The 27,113-nt window shown below is 35.6% G+C and overlaps 4 protein-coding genes across 7 annotated transcripts; 2 read left to right on the plus strand and 2 right to left on the minus strand.

Moving 5' to 3' along the window:
* The first annotated feature begins 6,940 nt into the window (after window positions 1–6,940).
* On the plus strand, window positions 6,941–9,342 carry LOC133830052 (acetolactate synthase 3, chloroplastic). The gene has a single exon (XM_062259954.1). The coding sequence runs from the start codon at window positions 7,004–7,006 to the stop codon at window positions 9,008–9,010; it is 2,007 nt and encodes a 668-aa protein (XP_062115938.1). The 5' UTR covers window positions 6,941–7,003; the 3' UTR covers window positions 9,011–9,342.
* Window positions 9,343–12,992: 3,650 nt separating this feature from the next.
* Window positions 12,993–14,848, minus strand: LOC133830053 (uncharacterized). Of its 2 annotated transcripts, XM_062259956.1 has the most exons (3): window positions 14,574–14,848; window positions 14,366–14,458; window positions 12,993–14,262 (listed from the first exon to the last, which is right to left on the minus strand). In XM_062259956.1, exons 2-3 carry the CDS (start codon window positions 14,453–14,455, stop codon window positions 13,309–13,311), a joined length of 1,044 nt encoding a protein of 347 aa, XP_062115940.1. In that variant the 5' UTR covers window positions 14,456–14,458; window positions 14,574–14,848; the 3' UTR covers window positions 12,993–13,308. The 2 variants fall into 2 exon arrangements, with proteins under 2 accessions (XP_062115940.1, XP_062115939.1); XM_062259955.1 differs by lacking the exon at window positions 14,574–14,848 and having other exon boundaries at window positions 12,995–14,291; window positions 14,366–14,459.
* Window positions 14,849–19,052: 4,204 nt separating this feature from the next.
* On the plus strand, window positions 19,053–20,170 carry LOC133830055 (glucuronoxylan 4-O-methyltransferase 1). Its single transcript, XM_062259960.1, has one exon. It carries the CDS (start codon window positions 19,067–19,069, stop codon window positions 20,063–20,065), a length of 999 nt encoding a protein of 332 aa, XP_062115944.1. The 5' UTR covers window positions 19,053–19,066; the 3' UTR covers window positions 20,066–20,170.
* Window positions 20,171–20,305: 135 nt separating this feature from the next.
* Window positions 20,306–24,247, minus strand: LOC133830054 (TITAN-like protein). Of its 3 annotated transcripts, none has more exons than XM_062259958.1 (9): window positions 23,992–24,247; window positions 22,953–23,328; window positions 22,510–22,633; window positions 22,037–22,364; window positions 21,411–21,832; window positions 21,264–21,308; window positions 21,127–21,171; window positions 20,991–21,035; window positions 20,306–20,638 (listed from the first exon to the last, which is right to left on the minus strand). In XM_062259958.1, the coding sequence occupies exons 2-9, from the start codon at window positions 23,279–23,281 to the stop codon at window positions 20,618–20,620; spliced, it is 1,359 nt and encodes a 452-aa protein (XP_062115942.1). In that variant the 5' UTR covers window positions 23,282–23,328; window positions 23,992–24,247; the 3' UTR covers window positions 20,306–20,617. The 3 variants fall into 3 exon arrangements, with proteins under 3 accessions (XP_062115942.1, XP_062115941.1, XP_062115943.1); XM_062259957.1 differs by having other exon boundaries at window positions 22,510–22,636; XM_062259959.1 differs by lacking the exon at window positions 21,127–21,171 and having other exon boundaries at window positions 22,510–22,636.
* Window positions 24,248–27,113: the final 2,866 nt, after the last annotated feature.

The raw sequence follows: 27,113 nt of genomic DNA on the forward strand, positions 1-27,113 counted from the left end.
ATTTCTGAACCTTGTAAAAATTCGCTGTGTTCTTTATTATTTTGCACTGTCTTTTTATTGTGTTCAGTTTCTGTCGTGACAAGTTTGGTTTCTGTCCCGACAGAACTGTAATCTGTGTAAACAGTTAATTACCATTCCGCACTTTAATTAATTTACTTGGTTTAATTAATTTGGTAATTACTAAAAACGGAATTTCAATGAAGAAGAAAACACTCCAGCCTCATGACCGTGGGTCTTCATTTGATTTCTTATTTTAGCAAAAAGATGATGATGATGATGATGGAGGCTCTTTGAAGAAGAAGATGGACGTTGATAGATTAAGAGTAGGGTTTAGGTTGATTAAGTTTTGATTTCTTTAGTTTTATTTGTTTATTTTAAATTATGTTTAGTGAATATTAAGACTGATAGATTAGGATTAAAACATGTTTAATATTTTTTAATTAAATCTGAATGTTTTTGTTAATTTTTAGAAAACTTCAAAATTCGATCGGTAACTTTTACAAAACATATGGTCTAAAATGATATTTACCCATAAAAATATATGAAATTAATTTAAATTTTATATGAACTTGACTAATTCTTAAACAGATTTTGACACTTACTCCTAACATTGAAATATAAATGTACTTCTAGAAACACACTTGGTTGGTGGCTGCTGGAATAAGATGTAATTAGTAAGAATTAATAAATTAGACGTATTCATTTAATTAAATAATTATATTACAATTATGTAATTGAAGATGATTAAGAATTCTCAATTATAATCTTTAATTCTCAAGGATCCAAGAAAATCGGTATGATTGGACTATGTATCTTGTAAAATGAATAAATTTTACTTTGTTTTAAGTTACCTTTTGAATATAATTAATACTTGACCTGTATTTTATATATTAACTTCCAACTCACATATATAATTTTACTTTATGTTCAAGATGACACATAAATTTAAAAACTGGGCGGACTGAAGAGAAAAAAATTAATAGATCTCCCATGATATATTCAATCATAGTCTAAACAAAGAAGCCAATTGGTACAAAATTTCGTTTAACATTCAAAACTATGCACCCAAAAGTTATTAGGAACTTCTTACGTGAGGCATTACATTTGTTCTTATCATTTGGGCATTTTTTATTTTTGGTACTTAAAAAAATTATAATCAATTTTTTTTATATAATAACGTATATTATAATTATAGTAGGCATCTCGCTAGTTTTTAGGAAATTCTAAATAATTTACAGTACTCAAATCTGAGTACAGATAGTCTGTTTTCTACGTGTATAAAAAAAATTAAGCACGCGAGCAACTAATTGTTTGAACTCTGATGACACCATGGTAAAATAGTCGAAATTTCCTAAAAATTGGCGAGATGTCTGTTATAACTATAATGTACGTCATTATGAAAAAATAATTGATTTATAATTTCTTCAAGTATGGAAAATAAAAAACATCTCTACGCTAATATCCATATCCCTAAAAAAAATTCCAAAGTTATTTATTATATTTAGAATAAATATTATGGTGTTTTTTTTTCCTTGAAGCAATTTAACGACATAACCTAACTTTTATTGAGCTAACTCAATTTCAACATAAAATTAATAAACTAAAAAAAATTTGGCAGATTTGTACATCACAATTTGTTAGAAAGAAATAGTGTTCTTATGTTTGCTTTACTCATTTAGACAAAAGAATCAGCTTTCTTTTAAAAGCATAATTTGGTGATCATTATATTCATTCTAAAAATAAGGATTAATGATTCCCCTTTTTCAGCACTATTATTTAAAACTCAATTTTTGTTTTATTATTACATCCAGTGAGAGATTTTAGTCACTCAAATTCAACCATTTTTAATTCAATTCATTACTAACATAATTCCATTCCATAAATTAAACATATATTTACGTAAAAATTATAAACCAATACATTTTATGTAAATTTGTCAATCATTGTTTTATATCTTTCAAATTTATGGTTCAGTACAGACTTACTTTGTCAAATAATTCTACCATTAATGTGACATTTTTAAGAAAAAAAGAACATTACCGATAATAAACTAATAAAGGTGTATGGAAATTTAATATTATGACTGCATGACGGAGCACCATAATAGCAAAAAGGCTTACCCTATTTTCAATTATTTTAAAAAAAAAAAAAATTGTTATAAATTATGAGCTAAAAAATAAATAAAAAAGTCAAGAATTTTTGTTTTTGAGCAACTGTAAGCTAATGTGTGAAAGAGTTATTAGAGAAATATACTTGCAAATTCTTGTAATTTAGGGGATCTAAGTTGAGTATGGAAGGATTTGTTGCCAGCTACCAGCTTTGATTGTTTATTATTATTATTATTATTTGCTTAGGCTATGTTTGGTAGAAGGGTGAAGTAGGTAGATGAATAAAAAACAAGAGAAAGAGAAATGACTAGTGGTGGAAGGGAAAGATAGAGACTCAAATATTGAAATCCTTTCAAATTTTCTCTTTAGAATCTTGTCATTAATGGAAGGATTTATCGTTTTTGCTCTAATTTATTTCAAAATATAAATATATTGAGTTAAAAAATTATTATAAAGACATTATTATTGATGTGCATGGTTTTCGCACACATAAAATGACAAGTAACTTTTCAAGTGAATCCATTTAGTTCTTCGAGTGCAGGGAAGACGAGCAAAATTCTACAAAAGAGCGAACGGACACCTACTTCTTGCGACAAACAATATCCAAACTACGAACATCACAATCCCAGTAGAAGTGCTTGCGACCTGGACATTTATGCCCATAATCACTAAATGATGTAGAATGTATTTGAGAAACGTATTCAATGCACGATGTCCACAAGCAAGTGCTCGAGTAATTTGGCGGAATAAGCAAAATATCAATAATCGAGGAAATTAATTACTTAATCACCAATTAATAAGATATTTGATGCGAGGTTGGTTACTATGATTATGGGCAGTGTCACCTCGGTTCGCTACCAAATTTGTCATGGGGGTCAGGTCTTTGGGGAAATTGTTCCTGGTCGCGGACTGCGTCAAGGAGATCCACTATCTCCCTACCTCTTTATCATCTGTACAGAGGGCTTTTCGACACTTCTTAATATGTACGAGCAGCGACATTTGATTAGTGGAGTGCAGGTGGCGAGGGGTGCGCCTAAAATTTCCCATATGTTCTTCGCTGATGACAGTTATATTTTCTGCAAGGCTCGCTCTGAGGAGGCTTCCCATGTACTTGATCTTCTCCATTCTTTCGAACAAGCGTCTGGCCAGAAGATTAATTTCGAGAAGTCTAGTATTTTCTTCAGTCATAATACCGATGTCTCTACTAGAGATACTATATGCGGCGATATGGGGATTCATGAAGCGGATGAGGAGAGCACTTACCTAGGCCTTCCTAATATTCTAGGTAGGAAGAAATCTGTGATTTTGGGATACTTAAAAACGAGAATCCAGCAGCGTATTGAGAGATGGGAAGGCAAGCTTTTGTCTAGGGCGGGAAAGGAGATTCTGCTCAAAACTGTTGCTCAAGCTCTACCAAATTATGCGATGAGCGTCTTCCTCTTACCACTTGAGATTAGCCATGATTTAGAGCGTCGGATGCGCAAGTTTTGGTGGCACAATTCTTCTTCCACCAAAGGTATCCATTGGATGAGTTGGAAGCGTATGTGTAATCCTAAGGCATTGGGAGGTTTGGGTTTCCGAAACCTTAACCAGTTTAACGTTGCTCTTCTTGGAAAGCAGGCTTGGAGGCTAGTTAAATATCCCCATTCCTTGGTTAGTAGGCTGTACAAAGCCCGTTATTACCCAAAGTCTACCTTTTTTTCGGCCAAATTAGGGGGGAGCCCTAGTTTCATTTGGCGTAGCATTCTTGAGGCTCAGAATCTGGTTAGGAGTGGGGCGAGTATCCGTGTGGGGTCTGGGCGTTCTGTAAGAATTCTTTCGGATCCTTGGCTTCCTGATATCACCAATCCCTTCGTTATTTCGTCCCACCAGGCGCTGGAAGATAAGTGGGTTTCGCAACTTATGAGAGTGGATTGCAATCAGTGGGATTTGGAGATCTTAAGAGATCTTTTCTGTGAGCGGGACGTTGATTTAATTGCTAATATTCCAATTTCTCAAGAGGATGATGATTCTTGGTTTTGGCGTCATGATAGATTGGGGGTTTACACTGTCAAGAGTGCGTACTCTCTATTACAAGCTTCAGCCCCTAACTCTGAGCTTAGTGATAATTCGGGATTCTGGAGGCGATTATGGAACCTCAAAATTCCGCCCAAAGTTAAGAATTTTTTATGGCTAGCTGCGAAAGAGTGCCTCCCAACCAAAGTCCAGCTTCAATTGAAGCATGTTGCAGTTGACTCCACATGTCCGTTTTGCCAAAGGGAGCCCGAGACTATTGCCCATATTTTGATTGCTTGTGACTTTTCTGCTTTGTGCTGGTACCAGTTAGGATTCGGGGTCTCCGTCTTTGCTCCAGGTAACTTCTCATCTTGGCTTTCTGCCCAGTTTGACATCTTTCACGGTGATCAGCGTGCCCAAGTAGCGGTTTTGTGCTGGGCAATTTGGCATTGCCGAAACCAACTAGTTTGGCATCAAAGGCATCTCTCTGCTTCTGAAGTGGTTCGTATGGCTCGGACAGTGTTGTGTCAATGGGTCTCTGCCCAGGATAGGTTGGTTAATTTGTCTCTGGGTCTTCTTCGGCCTGAAGATGGTGCTGAGAAATGGTGTCCACCTAGAGAAGGGGTTGTCAAGATTAATACTGATGCTGGGCTGTTTGATTCCCTTAATTGCTTCAGTTTTTGTTGTGTGGCAAGGGACCATTTGGGTCGTTTTTTAGGAGCTTCGGCTACCTGTCGAAGAGGTTTGGTTGCACCTGATGTGGCGGAGGCTCTCGGCATAAAGGAGGCTTTGAGCTGGATAAAGGATGAAAATTGGGACCATGTGGAAATAGAAACTGATTGTATGGTGGCTGTTCAATCTATTAGAAGTGAGATTTCTATGCATTCGTATTTTGGCCGCCTGGTCCTTGAGTGTAAGCGAGCTCTTTCTGAGTTAAAACCAAAAAATGTCTCTATTACGTTTATTAGGCGATCTGCTAATGCTTTAGCCCATTGTATTGCAAAGGCTACAAGTGTTGTTTCTGATCGTCGATTAGGAGTTGCTGATATTTCTCCTGAATTCCAACATGTATTGTTGAATGATTTGAGTTAATAAATTTTCTCTCTTATTGCCAAAAAAAAAAAAAGATATTTAGACAACCAACAAACTAGTCATTTAAGACTAATTGGTCAACTCTAACAAGTTAGGAAACAATATTATTTAAGTTTCTTGCTTTCACCTTTGTATATGAATTGGAGTTAATTGGAGAGTTTATGTGGATAGGGTTTTTGGCTCCATGTACTATATAAATGGAGACTTCATGTTGTAGAGGAAGATTCTCTTGTATGCCAAAATGTTGCAAAAATCCTTATTGAGATCAATCAATAAAAAACGCTAGTGGACGTAGGCTAGATGTTTGGAGTGAAACCACTATTATTTTTTGTGTTCTTCCCCTTTCACACCCTTATACACATTTCTTGTCGTTTATCCTAAATAAATTGTTGAAGAAAAATTGTGTCAACAATTATGATTTCATAAATAAATAATAATTTATACTTCCATTTCTCCATATCTTCTACCAAATAATTTAAAAGGATATAGTAAAAAAAATTACAGTCTTTTCCATTTTCCCTTTTTCTTGGTGAAAAAAAAATTAAAAAACTATATTTAGGGTTTTCCCCTCTTAGTTGAAGTGTTGTCAACACGTTTCTACGTGTCGGTGGAGCTTTGACTAAGGGGTCCTATATTTAGTGGTTTAAGGTGGCTCTAGTGTATGGGGTTTGGACATTTTTATTTTGCTGCTTCGACAGTGGTGTGTGCTCGAGAAGGTAATTTAACTCCTTTATTCTTTGGTTGATCTTATGCTTTCTAATGGTGGTCGTTTTTTGACTTCGACAAGTCCCGTGCAGATGGTGGTGGTCCAATGGGTGGTTTCATGGTGCTTTGTCAAGGATGAAGATTGCCTCTCGTCAAACTTAGTGAGTCTTTGGTCGAATGGATGGTGGTTGATTAGTGGTTTTCGACAATAATGGCTTTAGTGCGACAAATCTAGGGTTTGTGGGTCTAGTTAGGCCTCTCTTTTTGGCGATATAGTGTTTTGTAGCTAAATAGTGACTTCTCTCTTTTGGCTGCTACATTTATGATGTTGATATTTCTCATGTTTGTTGTTTCTATTGTTTTAGTTTTGAAGGTATTGCTTTTGTATGTTCCTATTAGGAATTTTTCGTGTGTGAGGTTTGGTAGAAAGTATTTTAGATGTTTTTCGTTGTCTGTTATCTTAGATGGTATGGTATTTGTTGATGGCCATGGCTTTGGCTTGTATGTCCTATTAGTATTAAGTTAGTTTTATTAGTGTTTGTCAACAATATTACTAGCTCTATCTATGCATTAATCCTTGTTTCCCATTAAATGAAATTCCAATTTTTACATAAAAAATAACTAAATAAATTGAGTGTTTTCTCTTTCATTTATACTCTTCATCTTTCACCAACACTCTATCTCACTATTCTCATATTAATAATATGAGATGTTAATATCAATCACTATTCTTTACACTAAATTTCCAATCAATTATATCTATTTTATTTAAGATTGAACATATTATATATACATATATAAAAAAAATAATTAACAATAAAAATTAATCCCTCCTACCAAATTTTTACCCCAATACATCCTCTTTGTATGTAATGCACTAAAGTCAAAACAGTAACCACCCTATATCAAAAGACCCCAAAGTCTGCCACTACTACTCAAGTCATTAAATTGAATATATAATATATATTTTAAAAAATATATTATATAAATATATATTTTTTAAAATAAAAAATAAAAACATAAAATTTTTGTGGTGGTTTGTTTAAAGCCATCCTCTTCAAGTATTTGCCACACAGATACTCTCACACTGAAACTCATTCTGCATGTCAACCATGGCGGCCGCCACCTCCAATGCCCCAACCTCCTCCTTCCTCACCAAGACCTCTACTTTCCCTTCTTCCTCCTCCTCCTCTTCCAAACCCATTCTCAGATTCTTACTCCCTTTCTCCTCCTCTCCCCAAAACCCCTCTCTCCTCCGCCGCCCCCTCCACCTCACCAATAGCTCCCTCCCTCGCCGAAACCCTCCTTCCGCCGTAACAACCCCCGCCCCCACCATTTCCTCCGAGCCCGAAACCTTCGTTTCCCGATTCGGTCCAGACGAGCCTCGGAAAGGAGCTGATGTCCTCGTCGAAGCCCTCGAGCGCGAAGGTGTTACCGACGTCTTCGCTTACCCCGGTGGTGCTTCCATGGAGATCCACCAGGCTCTCACCAGGTCTAGCAGCATTCGAAATGTCCTCCCGCGCCACGAGCAAGGTGGTGTCTTTGCGGCTGAGGGCTACGCTCGCTCCTCTGGTCTTCCCGGTGTGTGTATCGCGACCTCCGGCCCCGGCGCGACCAACTTGGTTAGTGGCCTCGCCGACGCGCTCCTTGATAGTGTTCCTTTAGTCGCCATTACTGGACAAGTCCCCAGGAGGATGATCGGTACTGATGCGTTTCAGGAAACCCCCATTGTTGAGGTAACTAGATCTATTACCAAGCATAATTACCTTGTTCTTGATGTGGAAGACATTCCTAGGGTGGTTAAAGAAGCCTTCTTTTTAGCTAAATCGGGTCGACCCGGTCCGGTTTTGATTGATGTACCAAAAGATATACAACAACAGCTTGTGGTTCCCAATTGGGACCAACCTATGAAGCTACCTGGGTACTTAGCTAGGTTGCCCAAGCTCCCTAATGAGGCTCATTTGGAGCAGATTGTTAGGCTGATTTCTGAGTCAAAGAAGCCAGTTTTGTATGTTGGTGGTGGGTGTTTGAACTCGAGTGAGGAGTTGAAGCGGTTTGTGGAGCTCACTAAGATTCCAGTTGCTAGTACTTTAATGGGTCTTGGAGCTCACCCTCTTTCTGATGAATTGTCTCTTCAAATGCTTGGAATGCATGGTACTGTGTATGCTAATTATGCAGTTGATAAGGCTGATTTGTTGCTTGCTTTTGGAGTTAGGTTTGATGATCGTGTGACAGGGAAGCTTGAGGCATTTGCTAGCCGAGCTAAGATAGTTCATATTGATATTGATTCAGCTGAGATTGGAAAGAATAAACAGCCCCATATATCTGTTTGTGGAGATGTTAAACCTGCCTTGGATGGAATGAATCAGATACTTGAGAAGAACAAATCAAAACTTAAGCTCAACTTCTTTGCTTGGACACAAGAGTTGGATGATCAAAAACAAAAACACCCTTTGACTTTCAAGACTTTTGGGGAAGCAATTCCACCTCAGTATGCTATTAAGGTTCTTGATGAGCTGACTGGTGGGAAAGCAATCATAAGCACTGGTGTTGGTCAACATCAAATGTGGGCAGCTCAGTTTTACAAGTACAACAGACCTCGTCAATGGCTGACATCAGGTGGACTAGGAGCTATGGGTTTTGGCTTGCCTGCAGCCATTGGAGCTGCTGTTGCAAACCCGGATTCAATCGTTGTTGACATCGACGGTGATGGGAGTTTTATCATGAATGTTCAGGAGTTGGCAACCATCCGGGTGGAGAATCTTCCTGTCAAGATACTCCTCCTGAACAATCAGCACTTGGGCATGGTTGTTCAGTGGGAGGATCGGTTCTACAAGGCTAACAGAGCTCACACGTACCTTGGGGACCCGTCTAAAGAAACTGAGATATTCCCCAACATGTTGAAGTTTGCTGATGCTTGTGGCATACCAGCCGCACGTGTGACAAAGAAGGAAGAGCTTAGAGGAGCCATTCAGAAGATGTTGGACACGCCTGGCCCGTATCTGCTGGATGTAATAGTTCCTCATCAAGAACATGTCCTGCCTATGATCCCTAGTGGTGGAGCTTTCAAAGATGTGATTACCGAAGGAGATGGGAGAACAAAGTACTAGAGATATCAAAGGACTAGCAGTTATGTTTTTTCCTTACTTTCTATGTACATTTTTGTTCTCTTTTCTAATCAGGCCCCGCTCAAAGCTGTGCCGGAGCTTTTAGTTTATGGATTAGAGCTAGTAGTTTTCTTTGTTTTTGCAGGCAACATGATGTACTTTCTAATATCTATTAACATAAAAGTGTGGTGGAGACTTTATCAAACTAGGATGTATTTCAATTTTCTGGTAGCATCCTTGTAATACTATTAAATGCCTGTCTTTCTTCAATAATATATATATATATATGTGGTATGCTAGGGATTATATTCAATCTCAAGCTTTAAGTTTTCTAACTGGTTTTGTGAAGCTGTTTTCATGCATGGTTTTGCGGTATGCCAAGGTTTTGCACGGCTCAATTAGGAAAAAAAAACAGCTTGGCTGTGTTGCTACTCGTTCTCGGGAGCATTGCTTGTTACTTTATTCTTGTCATCACTGGACTTGTTTGTACAGTAGCCTAGTTTTCATCAGACTCAACGTTGAATTACGAGGCAGGAATCAGAGAGCCTGCTCATTTATCAGTTGGAATATTGGTCTGATTCAGAGTTGATTTTAGTCTGGTTGGAATACTACTCAATAAATAGGGTGAGTGCGTTGTGATTGGGCGGTGAAAATGGCAAAAAAAAAAATCACCGACATTTTATTGTATCAAGTGCAAGCCTTGCACCTATTTGATTAATGTGGTCAATTTTTTTAAGAATATACATAGAAGTACTTTTTTTAAATATAAGTATACAAATATACAAAATAAAACATTTTTTTAAATAATATATACTAGTAATGCGATTTGGAATGCCCCGAGCTTGGGTAACCCTTGTGCATTCGGTCACTTGCTTGGGCTCATATAGAGCTTACAACCTAATATGGTGTTTTTAATGGAGACCTTGCTTCAAGGAAATCGAGTATGCCGAGTTCCCGAAAGGTTAGGCCTTCCTAATGGGAATCCTTGTCAATTGTCAAGCATGCTGGTACTTATTTTGTGCTGGGAGTTGATACTGATGTTGAAATTGTCAAGTATGGGGACAACTGTATTGACGGTGCAGTGACGCTTCCTAACGATCTTAAGTGGCGGTTAACTTGGGTATATGGAAATCCGACCACTTGCCATAGATGACATACGTGGGACCTGGTTCGGTGTCTTCATTCTTTGTCAACTTTTTTGTGGTGTATGGTGGGTGATTTTATTGCCATTCTTTGCCAAATAGAGAAATGTAGGGGGGATCGCCAAAGAGTACAAGTTCTTTGTCTTGCTTTTGAGATGTATTGAATGATTGTGGGCTGCACGACCTTGGCTTTGTTGGAGCCCCATTTACGTGAAATAGCAGTAGAGGAGGTCCGGCCAATATATTGGAAAGATTACATAGGGGTTTGGCTGGTTATTCGTGCTCTTTGTTTCCAAAAATATAAACTCTCTCATCTAGAGTTTTGGGGTTCCGATCATATAGCTATCTTGATAGATATGTTCTCGTCAACACCGGTACATAGTGGTATTGAGAAAGGGAGGGGCTTTCGTTTTGAACCCAGCTGGTTAAGAGATGAATGTTGTGTGGACACAATGAAAGAGATATGGAAGAATGAGGCATTTAGCGGCTCCGTTGAACCTTTCCTCACTGGACTTCAACGTTGTGGGGTTGCTTTACGAGCATGGAAAAATGCTAAATTTGGACATATTCCTGAGCGTATTAAGTAAGGGGATTGATCGAAGTGTTACACAATGGGTCTCAATCAATGGTGAAAGTGGAAAGACTTAAGGAGTTGAACAGAGAGCTACATAAGTTACTTTCCATGGATGAGCTTTATTGGAAACAACGTGCCTGGACCAAGTGGTTAGCTCACGGAGATAGAAATACAAAGTTCTTTCATGGGAAGGAAAACTCAAGACGGAAGAGGAACGAGATTAAGGGATTGGAGGATGCTAATGGGGTTTGACATGAAGACGTAGACAATATCACTCAGATCATTGCTGGGTTTTATGCAAAACTCTTTTGTTCTACTGGTGGAGACGCTAGTGCTACGAAGAAGAATACCTCTTTTATGACCAAGGCAGTCTCAGATGGATGAAGAGGGGAATCTATCCATCCGTTTACAAATCCATGGCTGCCTAGGTTAACCATATTTCATCCTAAAACTCTGTTAGGAAGGTTGGGTCCCAACTGGAAAGTGGTAGACTTCATTCATGGGAAACAATGGAATGAAGAGTTTGTCAGACAAGTTTTTTGGGAGGTGGATTATGAGTATATTCTTAATATACCACAAAGTTGTCGTGATATTGTTGATCAGGTGTTCTGGCATTTTGATACTAATGGTTGTTATACAGTTAGATCTAGATACAAAGCAATTATGGAATGTGCTCATGAAGCTTCATCATCAACTAAGACGGTGTCGAAATGGTGGAAGGGACTGTGGAGACTCCATATTCCATCTAAGCTTAACATATTTATGTGGAGGGTTTATCATAGGCTTCTTCCTACTGCCCAGGTGCTTAACAAGAGAAGTATAAATATCAATCCAAGATGTTTTCAGTGTTGGTCAGATGATAAAACAATTAAGCATGCTCTATTAGATTGTCCTTTCTCAACATCTTATTGGTAGCACTTTGCTTGGGGTGGTAAGGTGGCAGACTCGAGTAAGATCAAAATAGAAAATGTCATATCTAGGTGTATATTTCAACTGCCTAAAGAAGAGATTGAGGTTTGTGTGAGTGTTATTTGGATGATTTGGTTTGACCGAAACAAGTCTAAACAAGGTGAGAAGGTTCGTGAGCCTATCAAAGTTTGTCAGGTAGTTGGATACTTTATCTTTGAATTCCGGGAAACCGCTAAATGCATTATAGTCGACTATCCTACTGCCAAAATGGTTCGGACAACTAATACTAGCAAGGGTAGTGAATGTAAGGCAACTGGAACTAATGACGTTACTGCAGCTGGTTTGATCGAGGACCATGTAGGTGGACAAGCTACAATGATGGAGAAGGGTGGACAATCTACCATCTAGAAACCACCTGATCATATGCAATTCAAAATGAATGTGGATGCAGGGGTGTGTACTCGGCGGGGTTTGCTTGGATTTGGAGCGGTGATATGTAATGATAGAAGAGTGGTCATTCGATTACTCACTCATCAAGTGTGATCCAATCAGTCTCCTTTGATGGCCGAGTTGTTGGCTTGTCTTGAGGCGTTGAAATGGTGCTACCAGGATAGTCTCACTATCCACTCTTTTGAAAGTGATTGTCTAAACGCTATCTGGGCTATTCAGAGAGGTAAATGCTATTCTGTAGATAACACCATGGTTGGAGACATCCAACATTTTATGTATCTTTGCCAAGTTGGTTCATGCTACTTTGTTCCAAAAGTGGTTCATTATTTGGCAAAACTTAGTCTACAACAGGATGATTATGATCATTTGTCTTATGATGTATTTTAACGTTGTATTACTCATCTAGTTGATGAAGATTTTTAATCTATAAAATGAATTGCCTTTTTAAAAAAAAAAAAAAAACACACACACAAATATAAAGATATAAATTAACTAATAATTGATATATGCAATAATATATTAAAAATTTATGAAAATAAAAATTAAATATACGTAGTACCGTGTGATTTGAAATAATAAGTGCATTGCACAAAGTGATGTGGCTTAGGCGATTCCCTTTGCTAAGTGAATATTTTGATGAGCTCTAATATTTAGTGAATAGACCCTGTTACATTTGGGAAAATTCTATTTTGTTTACATGGTTTTAAGGCTTGACTTAGTGTAGCTTAATTTACCTAACAGAGGTAGCATTAGCAACTAGCAAGATTTTATCAGCCAAGAATGTTAAATCTTACATGAGTAGCACTTTATAAACCCCAAAAAAATTATTTTCCAAACATATTACGAACTTCCCCACTAATTATGCAATTTGCAAGCCAATGTATCATTTGAAAAAATATATAGAGCCAATGTATCATCTTTTAGATTCTTAAGAGTTAGATCCAATCCAAAATGAAAATGCTTGCTATTTTGGGAGCTTTTGGATTCTTGTGTTTCAGTGAAATGAAAATTTGTAGCCATATAAAGTAAGACTTAGTTTTGGGACTTCAAACCTGAGATCTTTCTTTATATTGTCTGTTGATCACAATTTAAAATGGTAATCTGAAACAAAATTCCTTATCCCTTTAGCCCAATTTGACACTTGGTTGCTACTTCTGTATGTGATTGGACTAAAGATAGATTTTTCCCTAAGCAGAGAAAACAAAGTCTACATTTACAAGTATTGTTTACTCACTGACTTGAGATGAAGCTGTGGTGGTATCAAAAGACTTCTTCCTGACCAAGAGGCAAGTTATTTTTGAAGGAATTGCAGGTGTATTGTCAAGACTGCATAACACAAAGTCAGGCCTATGCAGGACCAGATTCAAGTGGTCTTTGCCAATAACTAGTTCAGTGGCATCAAGAAGAACATGCCATGAATTCCGATGAGCTTCTGAAACCCAATGCAGTGAATAATGAGTCCCATTTACAACAGCAGGATAGGAGAACAGACCCTTTTGCTTGTACTTGCTTTTTTTCCTGAAGTACTGGCTAAGCTGTGAACCTTTGATCCTCAAGTCCAACCAAGTCACTGGTGCCAAAATCACTCTTGATTCTTTGAAACTAGCATACTCCCTTATGCAGTCTTCTTCGTCCTCTCCTATAATGGTCATGTAGGTGTTTCCCTTGAAGAATGGATAGCTCTCCCCTACTAACTTCATGGAATCGACATAATTCGGTGTGAAGAGAACTAGGTACTCTTCATCAGGCAAGCCGCAGTGCTTCAAAACCTTGTTTCGAGCTTGTATCTCAGGGATTGAGATGAAACTACCAGGAAAGGAGGATTTTGTTGTGAGGATATCGAGCAATCTTGATGGCGCTAACTGTGTCCTATCTAGCTCAGGAAGGTTGCCACCAGAGGAGGGTGTGGTGGGCTCTCTGGATGCTCCCCTTGGAGACTTTCTCTTGTCATCTGTGACAGGATCGGTAGTAGACTCATCATTGATGCAAATACTAGAGAGGTCAAATTTTTCACCTTCAACAAGGCCCGCATATTGTGGATACTTTGCTAGGACATATTGCTCAACATATTCCATTTCTGTTGGTGTAATTGGACCTGACCATCTAAGGCCAAGACCATCATCATGTAATGTTGATATTGCTTCGGCTATGATATGAGATGGAATTACAGTATTTGCTTTCTGTTGTTATTTGTCGACCAATCAAAAGTCTGGTCAGATACAGAACGATATTCAAGAACTTAATAAGAGAAAATTCTCAAAAAAAAAAAAAAGTTTGATTTACCTTAATAACCATGCTTCTTGGCCTGCTATCTTCTGTTGATGGTTTGTGAATTGAAGCAAAAAGAGATTTTTTACATTGACCTTGCTTCATGGCCTAATTTGTTCCCAAACCAACATTCAGAATCTTAAAAAAAATTAAACTGTATATAAATGACGTTTAACTAAGACCATAGTAAGAACATGGTCTTGGAATGATTATACTCACTCACCTTGGATTCAACTTGTTCAGGAATCTCTTCTTCAGTGTTCCTCCCCACAGAATTAAATCTTTCTGTGCTGCTAAAAGGGTTGTATGAATTTGTTTTGAATACTTGGGCTACAAAACAAAATATTGGGAGAGAAAAAAAGATGTCTTTTTTGTATGTGCAAAAAGTCTCCCAAAAGAATATCGGGTAAAAAATCTGTGTTTCCTCAGAGGTTGAAAGTTGAGGAAAAGAAAGAATTTGTAGGAATAAAAATAACACAAAAGAAAGGCTAAGGAAGAAAGTGTTAAGTTATAAACTTGGTAAAAGAAACCATGAAAATGGATGAAGAGGTCCACAGAGAAGAGAAGACCAAGCCAGATTTTGACTAAATGTTTCTTGTTGAAGTTAAGGATGTGAAATTTGAGGTATTAATTAATCAAATTAAAAGAGATCACATCAAAGAAAAGTTCCGGACAATGACATTAGCCATGAATTGTTTTGAGAACTTAACCATGATTTTGATGATGTTGTCGATCAACATGTGGCACGTAATCATTGGTTGGGTTTGTTCTCATACCAAAACCTTGATTAAACAAATGACCTATATAGCTTAAATTCCTCAGTTATATTTCAACCTAGATCATATGTCATGGCTTGAAAAGTCTTTTATTTATTGAAAGAAAAATGACTTGTTGAGGACAGTTTGTGGGCGGATATACTAAGACCTTATGGGAAGATTACATTGAGTTCAAACACTAAGCTCAATAATTGCATTTTTTTTTCCTTTTGTCTAATCCTCTTTTGGCTGAATTATTGGCTAGAACTCCACCTATCTACTTCTGATTTTTTTTATTTGTATTTTGAGAAAAAAGAAGGGGTACATTTAATGTTTAAGTACTATTAGAGCTCTCTCAGAAAAATAGTTTTCAACAACATAATTATAAAGGATTGAACTCACAATACACTAAAAGCTCGAAATAGCAATGTTATACGTATTCAAAATATGTACTAAATTTTTGCACGATAATTACACATAAAATATGCACTAATTTTTTTACAGGCAGTGACATAATATAAATCCTATTTTAAATTAAAGTTGAAGACATGTTATTGTATATAAAAATTTAGTAAGACTTTATGTGAATGTATTTACTCATATCCGAAATAAAAGCTTTTTGCTATGCCACTATCATAGTGTTATAAGTGTTTGAATACACAAGTAAAGGAGAAGTAACGGCATATAAAACGAGTGCTAAAATTGTGTCTAGCAAGAAAATTTATATATATACATATACAATACAACTGCTTCAATTATCTTGGTTTAGTAGAATTGAAACAATGAAGTTTCAGGAGTGAACAGAATATAAAGATGCCGTTTAGAGATGCCATAGACAGAAGCTTAATAAAGCCAAATTCTTAACCTCTAATTGTATATGCAAGTTGGCATTAACATAAAAACGAATATACTTCTAATTAGTCTTAATAGTTAATTTAAGAGGATTAAGTGTGAGATGATAAGCTTAATATACTAACTAAAGAAACCAAATGCATTATTAAAATCACATATAGCACCCTATAACACTCACATAATTAAAAATATAAATATAGTTCCCCTCAAAAAAAAAAATATATATAAATTTAGTTAACTTGTTCACAAATACTCCTTGGTTGTAATCCACGGCATGGGCTTTCCACGAAGGTGCTTTGGAAAAGGACTATAATTTTTTTTTCTTTTTAAATAAATTATATATATTTAGGGTAATACAACGGTATTAACTGCACTGGTGCAGCCAGTGGGTTGTTTTCTTCACATCGATAATTGTTTTTTCAATTTTTTTATATGACGGCATACATTGTAGTCATTTACGACATCCTGCAAATTTTTAAGAAATTCTGAATAATTTACAGTGCTGAAAACAAAGTTCAAATAGTTAAATTTTACACGTATACAAAAAAAAATAAGCACGCGTGCAATAAGTTGTTTGAACTTAATTTTAAATTACTCAAAATTTCTTGAAAATTTACAGAATGTTTTAAATATCTATAATGTACACCGTCAAATAAAAAATTTAGAAAAAAAAATATTATTGTGTAGAAAGCACTCACTGGATGCACCAATGCAACCAAAAAAAAGTGCTGCACCTTAGTCTTTCCCATTATATTTATATATTAGAACTCTGTCACTATCACTTTTTCGCACTTGCTGACTTTCAAGTAGTTCGAAAATAATAATAATAATTTGCGGCAATTGTTAGTATATTTTAAAGAAATATCAAATGGTGTTTTTGGTGTCTGGCAATCTAAATTACCACCGAAATTAGATAAGGTCCCACCAAATCATTTACAATCTTCAGTACTAAGTTAAACACACCGAGTTTAGCCTAATGCATACATGGTAGTGATTTTATTAGGACACTTCCATTTATTTAGACTATTAAAACCTGTCTAGTAATTTTTAACTATGACCTAATATAATAATATTCAAAATAAATAAATATAGTTCTCCTAAACAAAATATAATTACCTCTTAACTCCCTTTAACCAATAATTTTGACTGTATTAATAAGAAAAAAAATATCATTTTAGCTATACTTAAATATCAGTTTTAGAAAATTCTAATAGTAATTTTTAGTTTTACAAAACCTATTAAATATTTTTATTTTGGTTAGAATATTTTTGAATATGACTCTTAAATATTTATGTAAGTTATCTAATAAAAATAGAAAATATACATTATTATTTTGATCATCTCCATTTTAGCTAAATACCATACTTATCTCTTTGTTTAAAAAATTTCAATAACAACAATTTGTTTTATAAAACATGTCAAAATAATATTATGCTTAATTTTGGCCAAACTTTTTAAATATGACTACTTTACTCTAATTAAATGACTTAGCATAATTGAAAATAATTTATCGAATTTTTATACTAAATCTAAATTAAAATTAAAAATAATTAAATCTTTTTATTAATTAGTCTATCATAAGGAGGAAGACAAGGGGTAGTTAGAATTTTTTTATATAATTTTAATCTAGGTTAGTATAAAATTTGATAAATTATTTTCATTCATTTAACTATAAAAAATAATAACATTTAAAAAAAATGTGACCAAAACCAACCGTATAATTAATTTTGACATTTTTTGTAAAATAAAAAGTTATTATTAAAATTTTGTAAAATAAAGAGATAATGAGCATAATAGTATTTTATATGATTGCCATTTAAAAAAAATGATAAAAATCTAGTGTAAGTTTATATTCTCTAAAAACAAGTTTAATTTTAATATATTTAGTAAAACAAAACAAAGAAATTACACTATTTTAGTACTATATTGTTTTGTAACCAACTTAATACTCTATTGTTTACTTAGTAATATTTTAATACCTTGTATATTGCAAAATAGTTTAAAATTGTACATTTAACTAAAATTTTTATTTTTAATTTTTTTAAAAAAAATTAAAACATATTTATAAATATTATCCAAAAGATATAATTTCGAAAAGTTTTACAATATACAAAATATTAAAATGATACTAAATAAACAACAAGGTACTAAGTTGATTTCAAGACAAACGTACTAAAATAGTATATTCCTTAAAATAAATGACGAAAATGTTCATAATAAATTATTAAGTATGGTTTAACTAAAATGGGGTCTAAAATAATACTACTTTTATAAATAAGTAAATATGAAACTTCTCAACTAATTTTGAATTAATGGCTAATATTTTATTAATCATGATGAGACCACACCTCACCATCTCTTATATTTTAAGTAAATTAATCTCAACTAGTGTACAATAAACGGTATATAAAATAACATATTTTGGAAAGAAAAATGAACATCAATGGTCACAACACTTGAACAACCACAGTGACCTCAAATCTCCACAGTAGTAGCATATGACAATGAAATGCTGATTACCCAACAATATTAATGATTTTCTCTTTGCCATTTCAGCACCTGTAAGCAAATCAAAATTTGCCATGCAGAACTTAACATCATTTTACATCAAATCGACAATCAAGAGGCTTACCTTATAACTGATTAGCCTTAGAGAATGTGAAATTGATTGAAAGTGACCCAGCAACTACTGACAAGCCTTCTTCAACTTCACTCATTATCACCAAACAATCCCTAAAAAAGAACTTTTAATACAACTCTAACCATACAATTAGTATAAAGTTTCATGTCTAGTAGCATTTAAAAGATGAAGTGGGAAACCAAACCTCATGACTTTCAATCTTTCATATGGGCAGTTTGGTATCTCAAATGCAACTAGGCAACCTCACCAATTAGGTGGCAAGCTGATGGCGAAAGTTAAAAGACAAAAGAGAAACACTTGAAACAAAAGCAAAACCATTCCTTCTTTCTCACTCAATGAAGTAGACCCATCTGCATAACAACTTAAAATCACCCAAAAAAATAATCCCAGATATACTACTTCTTTCCACAAGGAGAATGTCTTGGTGGCTGTTTTGGTGTTGATAACAGATAGAGACTGAAAAAGAAAATGCCCCCAGAGGTGCCTTATTGCCGTTCTTTTGTAACTCCAGTACTAGTTCGATCCTTGAGTCCAGTTTCACCTGAGGCAAAACAAGAGTTACCTACTAGCCATAAACATTGGGAAAGAACCAAAAAGATGAACTTTTCCAAGAAAAAAGTCATCCCTTTTCTTGTTTTGATCCTAGCAACAGTTTCGATCCTCAGACTTATTAGAATCACAGTTACTTCGTATTCTTCTTCTTCTTTGCCACTGCCTGCTTTTCCTCCTCTCCAGAAAGAAAAATGTTCTTCGCCTTCAAAATCTTGTACTTATGTTCCATTACACGCATCTATGTCCTCCACAAATAGAATAAGTACTTTAGCAAACATGACTTGGCAGACAGAAAAAGAATTCCAACTCCTATCAAATCTGGTTACTCGTAGAGCTCCCTGCAACCTCCTCATTTTTGGGCTTGAACATCAATACACATTCCTTGCATCAATCAACGCTGGCGGTACCACCATCTTTCTAGAGGACGATCCTGATAAGCTAAGAAAGATCAAGATCAAGACAAAGCTCAACACTACAAAAATCTACAAGGTTGAATATAAGGTACCTGCAAAAGATGCATACAAACTGCTAAAGCATGCAAGAAAAAGCCAGGCTTGCACAGTGATCTCGGGACAGCTTCAAATGTCAAAATGTCGACTGGCATTGAGAAATTTACCACAAGAAGTTTATGATCTAAAATGGGATGTGGTGGTCGTGGATGGGCCTAGCGGAAATGCACCGGAGGCACCAGGTAGGATGGCAGCAATATATAGTGCTGCTGTGATAGCAAGAAATGGGAATGATACGAATGCAGTCGTACATGATGTGGATAGAACAATTGAGAAATGGTTCTCCTGGGAGTTCTTATGTGATGAGAACTTAGTTTCTTCTAAAGGTAAATTGTGGAATTTTAGGATCAGAGGTCAATTGAATTCTACAAGGTTTTGTTCTTTCGAACCAGTTATACTAGTTTAATAGCTTCTCTCTTTTTTCCCCTTAATTTTTTTGTTGTTTTGAGATGTAAGTACAAAGAAAACAAGTTCAATTCAAATATTCAAGCAAGAAAAGTCTAATAAATTATTCACGCATCAAGCGTCTTCGTGTACATAAATCATAGTAAAAACGAGTATTATGTTTACCTGATAGCTGATTCATGGAACTGCTACACTCAAAACACGGCACCACGTATTCTCAAAAGTGATAAGTCAAAATATAGATGGTCCGAAAAGAAATATCATTCACATTTGCCAATGTACAATATATAGTGAAAAGATTTATGATGAGTTTTCAGTGCTATGGACTAAGATCTCCCAGACTCCCACGGAAAAATTATTACACATTTTTCTGACCAACAGGCAGCAGCACTTAGCCACTTACTACAGAATTGCCTAAAACAAGTTCGAAATTATGGCTACATTCTTGCTAGGACTGCACATAATTTTTACAAAATTCTGGCTCAATTTGGTCTCAAATCGAAAGATGTAGGAGGAACAGCTCAGTCCCTCACATCGTACCCCTCAGCAACAGTCATTTACTTGCGTCTCTTTGCTGCAATAAGAACAAGTAGTAGTTAATTAAAGGGGCAGACAATATTAGCATATAGCCATACTATCTTTGAAAAAAGAATTAAACCAGCAGTGAAGACATGAAAAACAAAAACAGGCCAACTTGTTCATAATCCCAAAGGCTTGTCTTAAGCAAACATACCGCATCTCATTTGGATCCATGTTACTATGTTTTTTTATGTGAGATAGATCATGTAAAAAAAATAGTTATAATAGAGGCCAATAACAGAACTTCCACTTGATCAGGTTTCAAGTTGAAACGGATGGCACAACAGCATATTTTACATCTAGTGGGAATATGGAGAAGAAGCAATGAAGTGGAAATTTAGCCTTACCATTCGTTTGCTAATGTAAGGCTGTATCTTTACTGGCTCTTCATCCTGGTTTCAAGTTAAAACAGATAGCATAACAGCAGATTTTAGTTCTAGTAGTATACAAAAAACAAGCATTGACGTGGGAATTTAGCCTTACCATTTGTTTGCTAATGTAAGGCTGTATCTCTACTGACTCTTCATCCTGGTTTCAAGTAGAAACAGATGGCACAACAGCAGATTTTAGTTCTAGTGGGAATATGAAAAACAAGCAACAACATGGGAATTCAGCCTTACCATTCGTTTGCTAATGTAAGGCTGTATCTTTACTGGCTCCTCATCCTGGTTTCATGTTGAAACAGATTGCATAACAGCAGATTTTAGTTCTAGATCTAGTGGGAATTTGAAACCAATCAATGAAGTGAGAATTTAGCCAGGCCATACCATTCGTTTGCTTATGTAAGGCTGTATCTTTACTAGCTCCTCAAGATGACTTTCAACCTTGATTACGTTTTGCTTTTCCAACTCAAATTCTTTTCTAGACTCTCTTCGGCTACCTGATTGCCAAACTCTACCAAAATTTGGAAGCCAGTTTGCATCACACTCGCTCTTCACACGCTCTCCTCTCTTTTCCATCTCCAGCTCCAATTTTCTCTTTTCTGCCCAAGCTGCCCCAACCCTTTTTGGATTCAATTTCTTCGACTTCCCCAATTTACTTGATGAAGAAACAAAGCTACCTAAGTCTGGTTTTACTCCAACATTTAGTTGACCTTCGCCGACTGCTTCAAACCAAGGAGGAGGTGCTCCAGAATGCACATTTCCTCCAGCAACCTCAGATACAAAAATTTGGGTAAGATTCTGCATACCTGAATAAAAGAATCACAAGATGAGGATTGTTCCATGTGAAGAAAATACACTTGATCAATTTTCTGCAAAAAAAAAAAGCTTCCCAAACAATTGTCTGGATTTTACTGCAATATCGGCAATTGAATACAAAGCTCAAATTATGTATTCATGTAACAATGAAATAAAACAAAAAAGGGAACAAAATGTAAACAAGGAACGATTACCTGCTACACCATTCAAATTCTTGGATCTAGTACCGGAATTTGTCTCCAAAGGTAAAGAAGAGATAATATCTTCTGAATACATGCCAACATTTGAAACATCTGTGATTCCTGAATGAGATACCTGATACTCATTTGTAAGATTTTGTAAAGGCATAACACCGGTTGAAATGCTTGGATCAAAATAATGGAGATTATTATTTATATAACTATTATTATCTACATAGTTGAGTTCATTGTGGATATCATTGGAAGGTCCAAAAACTGGTCCATGAGATGCTTCTTTAGATGATACAGCTCCACTTTTCAATGATTTACACTTTTTCTCCCACTGCAATGACATGAATTCACAAATTATAAAAACTTAGCTTTGAGATTACGTAAGAAGATACATCACCTTCCCTTGAAAAAGAAAACATAAGAAATGTAATGAAGCCCAAATCCATGAAAATTAAGAAAAGCTCAGGAACATATACCTTAGTAACATCAGCTTTCGTTATTCTAAAATTATCAATGCAATCCATTCCTCCACCATTTTTCCACAAAAAGTGCTTCAAATTCTTCAGATGACTCACACTTGCCAAGTGATGAATTGCATTACTACTGAAAACACATTTCATAGCGAGTAAGGCACCAAAATCAAACTACATTGTTTGGTGCTAAGAAAACGAGGAGGGGAAAAAAACTAGAAGTTAAAAAATTTCCACAACAGAAGGTTGAGAAATCTCCAGTGTGCTCAGCCCGAAGAACCTTGATCAAAATTACCATATTTTGAAATAGAAACGACAATAATTTAATTGGGGAAAAAAAACAAGTTCCCTCTCAATTCTATTCTCTTCCTATTTTTAACGTTGTCCTCCGTTTTCTCACCACCCAAACATAAAACTATAAAAATTAAAAACATGAATGTAATTCTCACCAAGCAAAAGAGCTGCCAAGCTCATCGATATCTTTATTGCAAAAGACGCACCATACGCGGTTGTGAGAGGCGTGTTCCGGGAGGAGGAGTGTAGGATTTTTCAGAAAGAAACGAACATCGGAGAGCTTGGTCTGGAACCGAGAGAAGAAGATGGAGAGGGACTTTTTGTGGCTTGGGAAGTACTTGTGGCGCTGGCCCTGATCGTGATTCAGTTTGCAAACTTCGCAGTACTCGAATTCCGAAACCTTCTTCCTCTTCTTATCGTCTCTCTTGGTAGTGTTTGTTTCAGAATTAGGGTTTGATTTAGTCTCTGCATGCCCTGCCTCCATTATCGTACGGACAATCCTCTCACGTCTTCAGAGTCTTCTTCTTCCCGCTGCAACTCGTAAAAATAAATTTTTGGGTGGAGCTAGAAAACAGAGAAGAACAAAACTACGAAACATTGTCGTTTGACATCAACCGAAGCGACATAAAAAATATGTCGTTTCCGATGAAAGAACACGACAATTTTTTCTATTTATTTATTTCTTTTCCATAGTGAAAATTGACATTTTTTTTTTATTGATGCATTTTTGAATTGAGGATGGGCATACTTATATTCCACTTTTAGAATGACTCAACAATTTAAGTTTGCTTCAAACCCGTTGTGTGTAAAGGAACTCAATCAGTTTTTTTTTTTGAAGTGAGCCTTGCTTAAAGCAAGGCCACACTAATATCATTAAACCAAACGAAGGAGAACAAGACAAAGCACACTTCCATACAAACAACCCTTGATTACAGGACTAACCCAGCTACAATAAAACGAGTAGACATAACTAACAATAGAAGACAAGCAGTCAATTGCAGCAGCAACTAACTGAGAACAAACACAAACCATAACAAGATTACAACCGACTACTACATATAGAACCCGAGCTGGCAGGGACAAACATTCCCTGATAGCCACAAAGACGCTAAACATGACAACAGAGTTATTAACTAAAGCACCTACAACCTTGTTAAAGAATAGGCAGAAAACAACCAGAATTATGGGAGATACCACGATTTGTAGTTGTTGAGAAGTGAAGCTTCGGCATGTTTCCAACTGATGTTTCCTTCAAGACCGAAGTGCATAGCATATTTTGTAAAATTATGAGCAATATAATTCATTTCCCTGTCAATTTTGGAAAGTTCCGAGTGATTTAGCTTTGAACATAGTAGAAAGAATTTTGCTCTATCGCTTTCAAGTGTAAGAACTAGGGGTGCACATGGGTTGGCTTTAGCAACCCAATAATTATGGTTTGGAAATATTACGAGTCATTCACTTATTTTTATTATACAACCCAACCTTATCCTACGAGAATATAAGTTGGGTTGGATTGGGTTCGTTGGGTAGAGGCTAAAATGTTGGGCTTTGATTTTTATGTAAAAAAATGATAAAATTTAATTTTACAAATTTTAATTTTATAAGAGTTTAGATCATTCATAACAAAAAATCCTATCAAAATGATAATATAATTAGAACTCACTCATGCATGCTAATAACAGGCATATCAAGCAAAATATAAATATATTCAAATCAAACTTGGAGTTTATTTTATGCTTGAAGGTTAGCTTGGTTGATTTGTTGATTTGCATGCATGCATGTGGCTAGAGTTTTGTTAGAATGTGTAAAAATGCATGCTGCCAAGTTTTCGTGGTCTGATTTCTAATGGGTCAGATCGTACCCTAACACCTTTATTTATGGAAATAATTTGTATTTTTGCATACTTCTAGATGAGTACTTGAGTTTAGTCTTTTTAAAATCGAAAAAAATATATGTTTTCAAACTGAAGTTATGAACTTTTTGGCATCTTGATGCAATCTGGAAAATTTGTGGGCAGCATGCACTGCCTAGATTGTTTTGAATATTGAACAAGTTATACTAAGCCAAAAGCCATGAAATTTGGTCAAATGTTATTTTAAATATGTATAAGGATCACATAAATTTTTTAGAGGAAAATGCAAATTGGTTAAAGTGTAATGGTTTTTCAAAGTTTGCCTTAGTAATTTGAAAACGAATTTCTAGGTAGTAAACACTGCCTAGATTGTCTTACATTTTTGAATGGGTTCTCATATCCTAAAACTTATGAATTTTTTAGAGAAAATAAATTAGATATGATTAAATATCATGGTAGAATTTTATAAAAATATGGGCTACTATGTAAGAGAAATTATTTTTCTAAGAACCCTAAAAATCTGAGAAAAACTCATGGGCAGCAGGCACTGTCCAAATTTCTTTAAATGGTTTAATGGATTTTGCCTTTCCAAAATTTTTGAAACTTGGTGAGAAATTTTTTAAGATAGGTATTAAGGCCCTAGTAAAATTTTAGAATAAAATGTGTCACATTTTAAGAGTAATAATTTTTCTAAGTTACCTAAAAATGGGGAAAAATAGTAATTTCAAACCTTAACAAAAAAATGAGTTTTGAGAGGTTAGTTCTCCTAACCTAAATTGAATTTTTGACGTGAGCTTTTGCCTAGTTCTCGTCATTAGGATGCATAATACGTGAACGAAATTTTAAAGGGTTGTGGTTAGAGAACCTAACATTGAATATGAGCTTAAAAGCGGGATATTTATCACGTTAAAATGAATAGTGAAAAAGTTAGATTTGAAATTAGAAATGAAGTTGTTTTAAAAAATAGTTAAAGTTTTGGATATCTAACAAATTCCAAATTAGTTTAAGGTTATTGAGAATTCATTTTTTACCATTTTCTAAACTCGGGTTCCAATTTCCCTTTCTTTTCAAAAATGACGTAATAGAGATCCTAGGTTATGGATTTAAAGATGGTAAAAATGAGAGTTAGGTTTTATAAAACCGTAAATCAAAAAGTACTATCGTTAACAGATAATAAATTGAAAAAGGTCGAAATGCGGTATTTTTGGGTAAATAATGGAAAACGGTAATCTCCGTACTTGATTAGAAAATGGGTGGTTTTCCTAAGATTAAGAGTCGTTTAAAACTTCTTTTATAAGTAACCAAAATACGCGTAATACAATTTAGAGAGTCTTCGAGAGATAGAAGATTAAAATGCACAACACGGAGAATATGTTGCGGTAAGGACGATTTTCTCAGGAAATCGTAAATTTATTTAAAGCAGAATCTGGTCTTATACACTGTAAAGTGTATAAGAGAAATTTATGTATAGAGTCTCTAAGAGAACTTTATTGAATGTAGCTATTATGGAATATTAACTATAAGAATATGTCATAGTTTAATTCGAGTCACTGTGTGGTTTCACTACAATGTTATCTAAGCGTGAAGGCTTGCTTCTGGATAGAAGGTTTCCACAAGCAAGCGCTAAGGAATCCAGGCAAGACAACTTATGCTATGTTTGGCTACAACATGTTAATGACTAGTTGAGATAATTAAGCTATAGGCTAATAATTTGAATTAGTCTTAGAAGGTTTACTCAAGACCGTGGTCCTAGAGGGTTCGTGTAACGCCCTGGATAACCAAGACCGTTACACTGTGTGTTTGAAATAGTGCTGTAACGCCCTACTTCCTTAGAGCCGTTACAGGTGAGTTTAAAAATGTGCTTACAACTCGCTAATCGAGGTTTTAAGTCAAACAGTGTAATTAAGCCATAAACAGAGGAAAAATTTAGAATTAACCCCATAACATTGAAAATCATAAAAGTTTGACACCTGGGATCCCAAAATACAGTTTAGAAATGTTTACAACATAAAAATATAACCAAGTCGGCTAAACGACAAAATCTAAGTTCATTTACAAGCATCTCCCAATATCCTCTAGCTGTGGCTGCCAGGCTAGCCAAACATGTACATGCCGCCTCACGCCTGCTGTACTCATGGTTGGTTGACCTTCTCTTTACCCTTACCTGCACCACAGAGCATCTGTGAGCCGAAGCTCAGCAAGAAAACCCACAAACAGAAAACATATGCAACACATATATCAAGCATATAGATAGGCCACCAATGGGCTAAACACATACGGCCTAGCCGTCCCAGGCATTTACCAGGCTCTGGGTTTGCGGACCACGCCGTGAGGATATCCCAGGTATCCTTTTAGGGACTCGCCCTGGCAACTCGCACTCCACGTGCTCAACGCTGCTCCCGACCCCTTGCCGTTCTCGGCCTTGCACTCAACGTGCCCAACGTCGTTCCCGACCCTTCGCCGT

The sequence above is a fragment of the Humulus lupulus genome, chromosome 4 (genome assembly GCF_963169125.1).
Source record: "Humulus lupulus chromosome 4, drHumLupu1.1, whole genome shotgun sequence".
In the NCBI taxonomy this organism is placed as follows: Eukaryota; Viridiplantae; Streptophyta; class Magnoliopsida; order Rosales; family Cannabaceae; genus Humulus; species Humulus lupulus.

Bases quoted from the DNA above. Each gene is read 5' to 3' on its own strand.
- LOC133830052 (XM_062259954.1), top strand. From the start codon at position 7,004: ATGTCAACCATGGCGGCCGCCACCTCCAATGCCCCAACCTCCTCCTTC.
- LOC133830053 (XM_062259956.1), bottom strand. From the start codon at position 14,455: ATGAAGCAAGGTCAATGTAAAAAATCTCTTTTTGCTTCAATTCACAAA. The intron at 14,263-14,365 runs GTAAATCAAACT...AAATAACAACAG, and splicing joins CAAGAAGCATGGTTATTAAG to AAAGCAAATACTGTAATTCC.
- LOC133830055 (XM_062259960.1), top strand. From the start codon at position 19,067: ATGCCCCCAGAGGTGCCTTATTGCCGTTCTTTTGTAACTCCAGTACTA.
- LOC133830054 (XM_062259957.1), bottom strand. From the start codon at position 23,281: ATGGAGGCAGGGCATGCAGAGACTAAATCAAACCCTAATTCTGAAACA. The intron at 21,833-22,036 runs GTAATCGTTCCT...TCTTTTATTCAG, and splicing joins GAATTTGAATGGTGTAGCAG to GTATGCAGAATCTTACCCAA. The intron at 20,639-20,990 runs GTAAGGCTAAAT...TTCTTATTGCAG, and splicing joins CTTACATTAGCAAACGAATG to CAAAGAGACGCAAGTAAATG.